This window comes from Liolophura sinensis, chromosome 1, assembly GCF_032854445.1.
Source record: "Liolophura sinensis isolate JHLJ2023 chromosome 1, CUHK_Ljap_v2, whole genome shotgun sequence".
NCBI lineage: Eukaryota > Metazoa > Mollusca > Polyplacophora > Chitonida > Chitonidae > Liolophura > Liolophura sinensis.
In genome coordinates, this window is record NC_088295.1 from 88,465,655 (window position 1) to 88,479,725 (window position 14,071).

Genomic DNA, 14,071 nt, shown 5'->3' on the forward strand with positions numbered 1-14,071 from the left:
CAGCAGCCGTGAACAATGCCAACAACTAATAAGACGAGTAAATTGAACCTCCGGTCATTTTGAAAAACTCTAGCCCACCCTGCAACGTGTTCAGAAATGTATGATTTCCAACTGGTGACAAATGTACTCCATCAGAGTCAAGAAATGCAGTCGGATTGTTCTCTATATCTCTATGAGAGAGAATCAACCCCCTATTCTTCATGACTAGACCTCCGGTGGAGGAGTTTTCCTGGCTTGATTCATAGCAGCGTTGTTGCCCGAATATCGCCATTCTAATCTCGGTAATATTTGTGACCAGATTATTTTCACATTCGGGAACTCATTCATGATGTAATCAAATAAAGAAAACATAGCCAATCTTTCGTATAGTTGCTTTGCCTATGTCATTCCCACCACAATGTAATACAATCACAGTCGGCTGGGGGCCGATATGTTTCAACAACCCTATTTTGTTTCTGACCTGCAGCAAACTCATCCCACTGTATCCCTGCCACCACAATGTGTACCCTATTCTTGACAATCCCAAATCAGGGCCACCAGGTCTTGTGACTGCTGCAGTGAGAGCTCTTTTGACTATGGAGGAGCCTATAACCCAGATGCACTCTGAAAGATCTAAACGATGTCATTGTTTTAGATTTATCACTTATTTTAACATTGGCACAAGTATGTATGATTGATAACAGGCAGACCGGAGACTTTGTGCTAAACTGCAACATTGGACTCCCTTTCAGACTCTGACATGTCCGGAACTTGCTCTAACTCAAAGCTTAACCGTATCCACATATTATTTTTGTTCATACTCAATATTTGTTTTAGTTATACCAATTATGGTCAGTTTTATGGGTGGGGGAAACCGGAGTTAGACGGCAAGTTAGACGACGAATTTCATTCATGTGCACTCTGTATTGGTGGTAAGAGGCTTGCAGTCACGATGCTATATCATCCTGAAGCCATGTATATTCCACAAATTGCACATTTATGACTTTCAGTGTTTATTTATGACCACCGCTTTATACATGGCTAAAACATTGCCATTGTGAAATTCATTCTATTTATGAAAAAAATGACCTTAAATCGCAGTGTTGTATCCAAATTAACGTTATTAGCACATTTTCCATAAAATGAATTTTCCACTGATGAATTTTTTCTCAGCACGAATGGGTAAATACAAATTAAATGTTAAATTGAAGAGGAAAATGTATGGCAATATATTTCACTGATGAAGGTAGTGGATGGTAATGTGGTATTTCTGGCTAAAGCAGCATGTGTGATCTTTCGTCCATTCCTACCATTGCGACGACAATTTGGGGGCAAACCGGTACTTTTGGAGAACAATGGTCAGTCCAGCTTGAACCTGAATCGCAATTGCGCCGAAAACAACAACCCGCTAGAAGCCATTCTATTTTGAAACTTAAGAGTACACAATCGTATATAAAGAACTCAGTATTGTACACAACATTGTCCGAACTCTTACATGTTACATGTTTTATAACTTCAGACACTGTATATACATATCTCTCCTGAGCACAGCCTCATGAGATCTGAGTCTTGGGTCGATGGAAGTACAGCATGAGCTATATAAAAGATTCCGAGAGATCTGAGCATCCGTTTTAGTCAAATACAGGATGAGCTTCAAAACCTTTTATATTTATGGGTGTATTTATTTTAAGATTTCTTTATTTATTTGATTGGTATTTTACACTCTACTCAAGAATATTTCACTTATACGACGGCGGCCAGCATTATGGTGGGTGGAAACCGGGCAGAGCCCGGGAGAAACTCACGACCATCCGCAGGTTGCTGGCAGACTTTCCCACAAGCGGCCGGAGAGGAAGCCAGCATGAGCTGGACTTGAACTCACAGCGACCACATTGGTGAGAGGCTACTGGGCCATTACGCTGCGCTAGCGCGCTAACCAACTGAGCCATGGAGGCCCCTATTTATTTTAAGAGTACTCCAGAATATTTCACTTATACAACTGCGGAAAGCATTATGGTGCGAGCAAACCCACGACCATCAAGTTGTTGACAGAGCATGGGCTGGGCTTGAACTCACAAAGGTCGCATTAACAAGAGGGTCGTGGACAGGTCAGTGTGATAGGCCATCAATCTAGCCACTAGGCCACGGAGTCCTCGGGAGTTTCATAGCCTTCCTCCAGAGCACGATGGCAAAAGTTGTGGGCCTTTGTTTGAGTTGAGTATAAGACTGTTTCAAACTCGTAGCGAGAATGAGTGAAATTACCTGAAAAGGGATGATGCACGCCACACTTAACAGTAAGAGTAAATCTATACTACGTTACTAGAGACAGCACTCAAATAATCGGGATGAGGGTTGGGGCGACTCAAAATCGCCTTGAATTAAAAAGGAACTTCGCCACTTCATTGAAAACTTTAACTCTGTTTCGTGGAGGACCTAGAACTGCCTGTAATGTGTGCTGAAGAATACCATAATGTGATAGCTTTGCAATAATTTGAGTTCTGATTACATTATATCTGGGACATCTTAAAACAAAATGTACTTCGGACTCATCTACATCACAAAAATCACACCAGTCAACTGGGTGACAGTTTATCTTGAAAAGGCGTAAGTTAGGAGGTAAGACACCAGACCAACCGATCATGTTTCCTTACTCTAACCTGTCAGTGCTGAGCACCAAGCAAAGCTACAACAACTACCAGTTTGGTGCATGACCCAATCAGAGTTTGATCCCAGGTCTCCGGGCTTCAAGGCCGAAGTTATAACCATTAGGTCACCAAAGTGTTATTTTCAAGTGTATGATTTCCTTCTTCTGTCATTTCATTCACAAAATCCCTAACTTTAAATTTTGTTAGTAAATTAGAACGACTTATTTCAGCCTAAAATTCGGATGTCGCCACGATATGGCTGAAATATTGACGACGAAGGTGTTTTGATATATAGGCCTACGGTGACTCGCAAGTTCCTCTTTTTTTCTCATAATATTTCAGAGAAAATATTCTTTTATACTGAAAACAAAACAAACTTTCATTTTTACAATGAAAATTTTTTCTTACAAACCCCATCTTTTTTTTTTCACTTATTAAATTTTATTCAAAAGAATTAAGATTTCACAGAAAAATATTTCCTCGGCCGTAGAAATATTTCCACCCATACAAATCTGTCGTTGTAGGCTTTTGAAAGTCTCAAATCCAGTCTGATAGAGAAACAAAAGGTGACGGAGCCAAGAAAATGTTAATGAAGCATGTAACGCCACACCAAAATGGAATAAGTCTTTATTGCGGGCTATATAAATTGACAATTTTTATGTCGCCAAGCAGTCTACGAAAATTCAAAATTATCAGTTTAGACCGGTCCCTACGACAAATGAAAGTCAGAGTAAGGGTATCCAAATGTGAAGCGTATAAATACATACTTAAATTAGTTTACACGGCGACTAATATCAAAATTTGACATTTATCAGAAAATATGCCAGTCTGTACATAATTCTCACGATTGAACCACTTTTGAACAGCACAACAGCCAAGCCATTAAAGACCCTCAGAGAACATAAAATATACGTAACAAAACAACAGTAGTTAACTTGTTAACTTGTTAATTCTGTCTGATTGTCCTGTAAAACAATCTCATACGCTAGAAATGTAGACCGTTATCAATTGTCCACCAAACGACACAAAGGCACAAAACAAGCTTTTTATATACCTAGACCAATATTTTGGAATTTTCTGGCAACAGCAGTGTCAAATCAATACTTATTCCTTATGTCAATAAATGGTCTAAAATATGATATTTTCTAAATATTTTCAGATTTACTTGAGTGCAAACGAAGATATGTATCGAAAATATATCTACTGAAACGTGTTAGTACTAAAGTAACAACTATCGATTCTTTTTAAAGAACCGCGCGATTTCATTTCAAACAAATATGAAAAAACGTTACATTAAATTAGCGTCAATGAATGCTCTGTCGTGCCGCATTTACTTGCATAGTTGAACGTCATGCGCATCATGATTGATCATTCGTGACGGTGTTACATGAAATTTTAGTGCAACTGCATTAGAGCTTTTAGCCAATGGGAGTACAGTTGGGTGAACTCTATATAGGTTACTACATAACCATACACTGGATGTGTAAGATTATGTAATGGAGCAAATCCCTTCCTCGGTGTATTTCTTAATAATATGAGTGACCTCGGGCACGCAACAAAGTATAACACATCTGAACGTCAGCGGGTTTTTTTTATTGACCATAATTCTACAAAGGCCGTTTATAACATAACACGTTCCAGAATTGGTAGATAACAAATCCAGATAACAAAGCAATTAACTGAAACAACAACAGCTGGCATAGGCCTACTGTCTTAAGTAATGAGAAAATAGGTTTTATTTCTTTCGTACTGTGACAGCCAAGAATACAATACTGTTTTTGTTGTCAATCTGCACTCACTCCGGTTCTGTGTGAGTTTCCGTCGAAGTGCCTGATGACTAATTGCCCCTTGCAAAGACTTGTGCATTATGAAGTATGGTAACGGCTTATATTTCCGAATACCGGTCTATTCCTCAAAAAGAAGCGATCGGTTAATCAAAGGATTGACGTTACAACAAACATTTAAAGTCGTCTAAAAGGAGAAGGTCGTATGATCTTCCCGGATAAAACAGTGGGATACTGGAATGTTTAGAGCCTTGTGTTCGTGGGTTCGAAACCCGCTATACCTTACACCAAACGAAGGGGTACTCAGGTGGTACAAGTCATCATCCTTCACCTCTCGAACCACTAACCCCCAAGTGTAAATTCTTGAAAAATAATCAACTGCTCAGACAAGAGCTTTATATCACAGCAAACGTTTAAGGTCCGATACAAATTTGTAGATATCTGACATTTGGAGAAGCTTAAGTACCTCGATTCTACATTCCAGGCTACAGGGTTATATGAAAGTGCTAAGATCCTATGAGGCAGAAAAGGTGAATGCCTGTTCTGTATATAAGAAGAAGGAATCGTGTAGTTTTCTTTGGCAACACGCATCGCTGTACACATGATCCTAATTTCATCAGTGTGTTCTGAAGGTATCAACCACCCTGGAGGATAAGCAGTGAATATCTCTTTACATAGCCTAGACCATTTATCACGACTCCTGTTCAGATAAACTGGACAACACGAAACACAAAACAGTCGCAGACAACTATATCATTCACATATGAAAAGCCACGACTGTTTCCTTATTCTAGCATCTTTCCGTCACAACATGGTTAAAACTGGCCTGCTGCCAAAATGTCGTTAACTCCCAACTCTATTGTTAATGCAGTTCAGGGGAGATAATTCTCATTGATCATTATGTATATGCTACATCATGGTTTAACACCTGACCCTTTGTAAAAAAGCGCTAAAAGGTTCGAGAAACATTGGGATCTAAAATTAGATAATGTCTAGACTGTTTACCATTGGCTACGATATTCTGCTAGCCCAATGTAAAGAGAGGAGTTGAAATAGCCACCTGGGGCTAGTTTGTGGGGTAGTTTGTCAGGGGAGTCATTGGGTAAGTGTGGAATTGTGGTCTTTGCTATGTTTCCTGCACAGATATATCAAACTACCCTGTAAGCACGTGGATTATTCCTGAACACGGTGTAAAACACCAATCTATTCAATAAAATTGAGTAAACAATACATTCTTTCTTGTAACTAGTCAGCGCTTAGTCTACATATGTTTGTTGTAACGAGTCGTATGTCTTTTCAGGAATGGCGATGTCGTAAGATTTTTCGTGCTGCCTCTTGAAGGTCACAGGAGGTTTGATGGCTACTGTTCCCGTGCCGATCCAGTTGGCTTCACTAAGGTACCCGAACTGGAACCGAGAAACTATCCAACGCTAGTGCAAATCATCCGATACACCGCATCAGTGAAATATTAAGTTGTAGGCTTAATACCGATACTTCTCCATCTCCAATATATAATTCTTACTTTCGATGGAAAACAAACTAGACCAGTCTTTGTCACGTGCGTAATCAAATAAATACGATGGCTTGCATCAGAGCATTTCCCCGCTTTCCTGTGTGTCTAGAAATCATTGCCTCTGAGGTTTACTGTTGTAGAGGCCTGTAGCTTTCCTCAATGCGATTTTGTACCTAACTGCTATATCAGTCGTAAACATAATCCTTACTTCGATGGAATACAATGAATCCAGATCGGTCGTTGTCAAGTGCCTAATCAAATAAATACGATGACTTGCATCTAAACTTTCCGCGCCTTTCTTCATATTTGTAAATGTGTATCTGTGTGGTTAATGTTGTACAGCATTCCTGAGTACGATTTTGTGCTTAACTACAATATCAGGGCTACGGGCTGTAAATCCATCGTGTTGAGTTACATCGCCAAGTTATATATATATGGACAGTTGCAATTAAATAGCAACTGATATATACATTTTCATTATCGATAATTTATATCAAGCATGTTAGGCAGTTTGGATGCTGATTTAATTCATGCGCCCCCCCCTCCTCCCCACCACCAGAACATTCCTTTCGTCTTTCCATCATCATTGCGTCCGCCCCGAAGTCGGAGACTCCTGCGCTTATAATGTCTGCACACTATCGTCATATTACACTTTATACCAGATCGGGATTAAAGTATGTTGAGATAGACTGCTGATATTTTGAGCGTAGGATAAACCATCAACCTTTGGAAAGTTACTGACGAACTGTCGCACATGTGACATACAGGTAATGGTGCTGAAGTTTTAAACTTCCTTGTGAGTGTTGCTTGTGAGGACTGATATTGTGATAGCCATGAACAACGCCTTATAGATGCAGCCCATCGCTATGACACTGTGGGTTTAGGTTGGTGATAAAGTCGAGCTGCAAATGTACCGAAATCACACGTTAATTCTGCTTTACGTAGGTGTTAACAGCTGTCATTCACTGCTATAGTCTGTTTCACTTCTTGAGGTGCACAATTTCTTGCACTGGGGCCGATTTCCATGCGGGCAGCTGTTGGTTTGCCCGGGCTCTGCTCTGTTGATTTCCTCCCACCATAATGATGGTCACTGTTGTATAAGTGAAATGTCCTTGTATACGGCGTAAAAACACTAATCAGATAAACAAATGAAAGCTAGTTAAGGTAATTGCTATAGCATATCATGACAGATCTTCTACAAGCTAGCGTTTAAGCGAATTGTGACCTTTCTGGGTACATTTTGCTCGCAGCTTGCCGGCAGATCGGGGAGTATAAAAGCCTAGTTTGAGGAACCGGCAAGCCATCTCATTGACACCAGGACGAGGATCACAACAATGCATGCATCGTTATTTGTTTGGGCTTTGATGCTGTTCGCTGGCAACTGCGCTGCATTTCGTAAGGGAGGCGCAAGAGGTACGTCTGTCATCTGTTTTGTGTCAGTATTGACAAGGGTAAACTTTGTAAAAATTAGAATCCAGTTCTCGGAATGATCTGTATTGTTGTGATATCTATTATTCTGTAAACCAAACGTAAGAGATCCATTGCTCCTTATAAATATTTTACTCCTGCTAGAGCTACTGTCACTACCACAATTACCGATAGTACTACTAGAACTACACGTAGAACAGTAACTGTAACTGTTGCTACTGCAATTACCAGTAGTACTGCTAAAATTATTTGTACTACAGTAACACGAACTGTTGCTATTCCTACTGCTGCTAATTTTCAATGTCAGCAAGTCTACTGCTTCGTATATTATTGCAACTGCGATGCATCTAGTCCTGCCTCCAGTGGTTTATTTTTATCAACATAGTGTGATTACAGTTGCTCCTAGCATCATGTGAAGGGGACGTACAATTTAAAGATAAACTTGGCACTGTGGTCTGTACATAGCATTTCTTTGCAACCAGATTTGTTTAGGTTCATGTTAAAAGGTTTTGTTGTCTGTAGATAAATTTAAAATGAGGCAGAAAGTAAAAATTCTCAATTTTTTACACCGTTGTTTAACAAATACAACTACGTAAAACGTGTTTTCCCATACGTATACTTTTGTATTTATAACTGTCTACTTAAATATGCAATATATATTTCATTTATATTGGGAATTGTTATGCGTTGTACTTTACTCTGCCCAAATTTGTTCTAGATTTTCAGTTTTTGCAAGGATCCCAATTCTGATTCATGATTAGTTTCTATTGTATGGAGCGGTCGTTGACCTCTTGTTTGAGTGACAGTCATTTGCTGCTATGAATATTGGTTTTTCACCTTATAAACATTGGCACACCTAATGGCTTCTCGGTGTCAAATGACTGAAAAGTTTGACGTTATAGTTGAACCATTCATTCATTCATTCATTCATTCATTCATTTATTCATAATCCTTGGGAACGATGTTAAGAGACGAGCTTTAGGGTTCAGTTACCTCTCATGGCTTTGGCTTAAGGTGCTTAAGATGTATTAGCAATCTAGAAGATATTGTTGTGGGGTCAATGTTTTGTTTTGCTCTCCAATTTAAAATTGAAGACTGTACTCCAAAATAAAACTCTTTAACAGGCTTTCTTTGTAGATGTACAATGAATTCATTTATGTATGAATTGCAAAACATACCAAAGCCAGACTTGGCCATTTTGCAGAAATGAAGCAAGAATTAAAATACGAAACTGTGGCTGGGCTGATTTTAAGCCTTGAATGTCGTTTAATCTCCTCCAAATCTTTCCTGTAAACAAAGGTCTCTCAAGCATGATAATACTGCTTTTGGGTTGTGTCTTGTAGCTTACTGTGTGGACGCGTTCTCAAGGAGGCACGCACTACAAGAGAAATGGGTGGAAGTATATAAACTGTGCGAGTGCATCTACCCGGAGAGTCTGCTCTTCTTCTGGAATGGACGGAACCCGTCTGATGCCATCAGCCATTGTCAGTATAATGGTGAGCAACCTCTGTGTCTCTTGGCACAGACGTATACATAGGTTGAGAATGATTGAGGCTGAAAACCTGTGGGTTGTGGGTTTGTTTGTTTTTTTTTTTTTTGTTTTGTTTTTTTTTTGTTTGTTTGTTTTTTTTTTTTTTACACTTGTATGAAAGTGGATTGCACACTACGTAGTCTTACGTTCCTCCTCAGCTCGTATATTTGAAAGTGGCTTACACCAAATATTGGAGCGAATTAAGGCGGAGTAATGTAGTTCTGCAGACTATACGTATGATTTACATTCGTCGTACGACATAAAAGGGATAATCTCATCTCATATTGTGCTAGCGAGGTGGGCAAAAGTGACAAAAGATTAGACATTCAGTTTTTGAAATATGTGCCAATAACATGCGCCAATTATCTCAGATGGGGAAGCTAAACTAAACTTATCATGCGATTTTATTTGCAATTACAATTCCCTTAGACACTGGATTAAGCCTTTTTACATAAGAGTATTCGGAATATATAACCGAGTTGTTTTAGGTCGGTTTGCCACAAGTAAAGTTTGCTCTATGCAAGACTCCCTGTCAGGTTTGTAAGAACAGTAACAAAAGTCCAGGTATACGGGTTGAGAAAGTATACCAAGAACGCATTCGTTTTCTCGTGTTCTTACTTTAGAAGCTATATGTAACGGGTACCAGTTCTACAAAGCCAGTTTTGATCTAAACTGAAAGAAAGCTACAGTAATTTTTTACAGATGGACAACTGAAAAATGTGCTTCGTTTGTTATCTTATTAGATTTCATTTATTAGACTTTTAAGAGAGTTTATGCACTTCTGTGTTTGAATTCTAAGGTTGGGTTTATGGTCAGTACTGCCAATGAGGATATGGTACTCTCTGTCGTCACATTTCACTTCAAGTCAAAAATTGAAATGTCATTTAAACTTTCTTTCTTTTGTATCGCACAGATTCAAAATTGGGAATACCGATCAAGTGCAAGCTACAAAAGGCTTGCATACATACGAATGTAACTAACCAACACAGTTTCCGGTTTGCTAACGCCAACCTTTTCTGTGACCATATCTCTCTGAATAATAATGTACAAGAGGGCGATAAGAGCCATACAGTTATTAACAGTTACATAGGGATATTTATAAAACATGGTTTATCTTGTGGCACGCAGTGGCAGTGTATTTATGAAAACTTAGATATACAGACTGTGAAAGGGCATCAGTCAGTTAACATTTACACAGAAATCAGCACATGAAAGAGATTTTTAAAAATGTATGAATTTATGTGTAACAAATTTACAAAAACACATTTAATTGAGCTTTGTTAAACTCCGTGTATGGAAGGACTGATCTCTAAAGGGAGCTACAGGCAACTAATAGTCATTTGTCATCCTGGATTTACGGAGCTCTTGGACTTTTTTTCCAGATGCTGTCCAGAATGACATTACATTATAGAGAATCAATGCTGAACACAGATTTAAGAGTGGCGGGCACAAACGTGCACCCTTCCGTAAACGATTGCTTACATTTTCCTTATGACTTATGAATCCACTATACGAGAACAAACGGGCATGTATCCCATCCACACTTTATGACAGGTGTGAAAAGTTTAACAAGGAAACTGTTCGAATAGACAGCCACTCTTGACGCTATGAACATTATCTTATTTGTCAATTGGCCGAAATCTATAAGTGTTTTACACAGCTCACTGTCATGTTCTACTAAAGTTATTGCCAAGGGAACGGTAAAAGGAAAGTACAAAAAATGTACCTGCAGGTTTTACTTTATTGTATGGGTGAAAAAGATAAAAGCGTATTGTCTCCCCTTGTCTCTTCCCTCGCACAGGCTGTCCCACACTCTCCGGTAGATGGTTACTGCAAGCAGGGGAAGAATTTTACAATGACAGTGGGGACTGGTGTATTTGTCAGAGGGGTACAAGCCCATGGCTAATGGATGCCGCCACGCTGTTCCACGCCAAGTGTTTCGATGAAGGCCGGGAGTACTATATGGATTTCGACCATTCATAAATCAGCTCTGTTCTCAAAGTTTGAATAAACTCACGATGTCTTCATTAGAATTACATATCGGTATGTGATGTTGTGTGAGTTGATTTGATTCGATGAATATTCACGTAGTGGTTTGAAGATATATCTGCATCATCACATGTTATGTACCTAACAGGCTACGAAGACAACAAACGCCAATCATGACGAATAAGACAGAACATGGGATCTCATTGGCCAGGGGCCATGAACTCTCATGCTATTAGTTAGGAACCATGGGCTCCCATTCCATTGGTCAGGAACCATGGGCTCCCGTTCCATTGGGCAGGAGCCATGGGCTCTCATTTCATTGGTCAGGAGCCAAGAACTCATTCTGTTAGTCAGGAGCCATGGGCTCCCATTTCATTGGTCAGGAGCCATGGGCTTCCATTTCATTGGTCAGGAGCCTTGCACTCCCATCTTACTGGTCAGGAGTCATGAATAATGTTATAGCCTAGATGTGGCATTCCTCCTGAGGAGCCAGGTACGAAATCAAGTATACTCTAAAGTTGACTGAGCATAGACTATGTGGATATGCAGCAAAGGATCTGCACATTTGGCTGTGTGATTCCAATTAGCTGACAGTGTCGCTGACTGGAATGATTCGAGCGACAGACAACACAAGATAAACACGGCGTTCTCAAAATATACAGAAGCAAAACCTTAAGAGTTGGTATAACCAGTCACTAACAATGTACACAAATTTGCATCACATTAAATTAAATATCATGAATCAATAAACAATTATTTTTAAGTATGATAAATATCACAATAGGACTAGATAGTTGCTAAATCTCATGTTCACTTTAAAATACAACTATAGGCACTTTGATTGAACAGCTTTTGCGCTTTTCGGATATAAATATAACACACAATAAAACTACGAACAAATCCGTAAGTCCAGTAATCACGTTATTTATTTATTTATTTATTTATTTGATTGGTGTTTTACGCCGTCCAGTAATCACGCACTGAAATGATCAGTGAATCTGAATGCATCACGTAAACTTTTCTGAGTGATTTAAGTTTAAGAAAATGGAAATGCATTCACACGTATAAGTATAATATTGTTCATAAAATACCATCAACCAAACCCGTCCCAAATCAACACATTTAAGAACAAGACTTTTCTCTTTTGATAACTATAATTTAAGCTCTGGCCACATAAACAAACTAGACACATTTTAATAAACCAAATGTAAAGACACAAAACCTTAAAACCCTAACCCCATAATGGAACATTTCAGAGTTTTCACATTTAATATCTCAAATGGCTTAAAACTGTAAATGACCAGATTCTGAAATCGAATTAAAACATTCTATATTAGACATGCTACATTTGCACAAAATTCCGTATACAATTCAGAACAGGACTATTTTCAGCCTACACAGATTCAACACCCCTATCGATAATGGACTGGATCAGCGGGTTCAGTGCGTAGTTGAAAAAAACAATAAATGTGACCAAAAATATTTCGACTTTGTCTGACGCTAATAATCTAGTATAAACTTAAGAAAAACAACACCGGTAACACACTGAACAGACATGCTCCGGATACCTAAACTGCGCCAAGCAGGGAGCATTCAATGTACCTCTAGTGACTAGTTCACTGGACAACTATATATGCATATATAGCGAGCAGTTAGTTATAGATTTTAGCAATACATGGACCGATTAAGACTGCATTGTACAGAGAGTGTTATGCTGACATAAAATGTCATCCCAGGCTTACCCGTGCAGCATAGTTTATTTATTTGATCTGTATTTTACACCGTATTCAAGAATATTTCACCTGTAGGCCGGCGCGCACAGCATAGTAAAATACACAATACACAAATAATGTTGTGAATACAATACACAAGTAATATTGCTGGGGTTCATTATTAAAACTCAATGGCCTATACCATAACATACAGTTTCAATCGACTATTGGAATGAATATATCAAACATGTTATTTTAACTGATATATAGCTTTTCTTCAGATGTGTTCCTCTTTTTCGTTTGATACTGGCTGTTGTCATCTTTTCTGTTTAAAATTTCTATATATGTACAAAATGATTTGCTCCATTTACCCATTGAGAATAGTACTGTTAAGCCTTTACAAAGATTAATGGAGTAGAAATGTACAGTGCTAATAAAGTTAAGTACCTGCTACAGATTTGCAATACATGTAGATCACCGAATTACATACACTGAGTTTAGCTTTACAAGTTTATATAATATCGGGCCCCCACCGATATGGAGCAAAGTCATTCATTCATTTATACCTTTGCGAGCTGTAATAATTATTCCCTTTTATTATGAAAGATCATATTTTATTGCAGTTGTCATGGCTCTGCTGTGATTACATCATCCCTGTATACAAAGTCAATGAACTATTGATCAAAGTGGCCGAGTAATCGAATCCAACCCTCGCCTGTTCGGCTGTGGAGCCCAGTGTTCGCATCTTGTCTGCCTTCCGTGGAGGGTCCGAATGTCCGAATCTAGTCCTCGCTTGTTCTGCTGCGGGGCTGCGTGTTCGAATCTACCCCTTGCTGTTTCGGCTGTGGTGACCAAGTGTTCGAATCTAGACCTTGCTTGTTCACCTGCGGGACCCAGTGTTCGAATTTAGTCTTTGCTTGTAACTGAACTCCAACAAACATACTGTGCTTGATCTGTTATGCCTGTTGTGAGTTCGAGTCTCATTCAAGCCAGCCTGTAGCGTCAACAATTTACTATTAATGTTGGTAATCAAATGCTATCCTGGAATTGGAAGTTAGGGTTATATTACCGGTATTACGAACACGTTCTCATCTGATAACAGAGCTAATCTTTATACAATGCATTCCTCTTCCTTCATTCCTGAATAGCCGTTTCTATTAATGAGTAAGATACAGAGCAACCGTAAGTGAGTTCTCCAGAAAGCGACCAGTTGAACTGTAGAGTCCATAAAAGTCATTAGCCATGACTCAAAACCATAAAACATTCATTTCATTCAACGTCAAACCTAGGATAAGCCCCAAGACATACTGATATGCATAGATATCGTTTCATAAACAATTATCACCAGCATACCATTCTCAAGGAACTATAAGTGAGACTAGTATTAAACTCGTCTGACGTTGCTTAAGAGACAATACGTGTTCAGTTTGATATGCTGTAGTCGATAATGTAAATCATATGCCATGCAATTAACTGTGTAATCTGTGGGT

General features: G+C 38.9%; 1 protein-coding gene across 1 annotated transcript; it reads left to right on the forward strand.

Annotated features, from left to right (window-relative positions):
• Positions 1–7,184: 7,184 nt before the first annotated feature.
• LOC135466937 (uncharacterized) lies at positions 7,185–10,917 on the forward strand. The gene is made up of 3 exons (XM_064744695.1): positions 7,185–7,334; positions 8,693–8,845; positions 10,682–10,917. The coding sequence occupies exons 1-3, from the start codon at positions 7,256–7,258 to the stop codon at positions 10,861–10,863; spliced, it is 414 nt and encodes a 137-aa protein (XP_064600765.1). The 5' UTR covers positions 7,185–7,255; the 3' UTR covers positions 10,864–10,917.
• Positions 10,918–14,071: the final 3,154 nt, after the last annotated feature.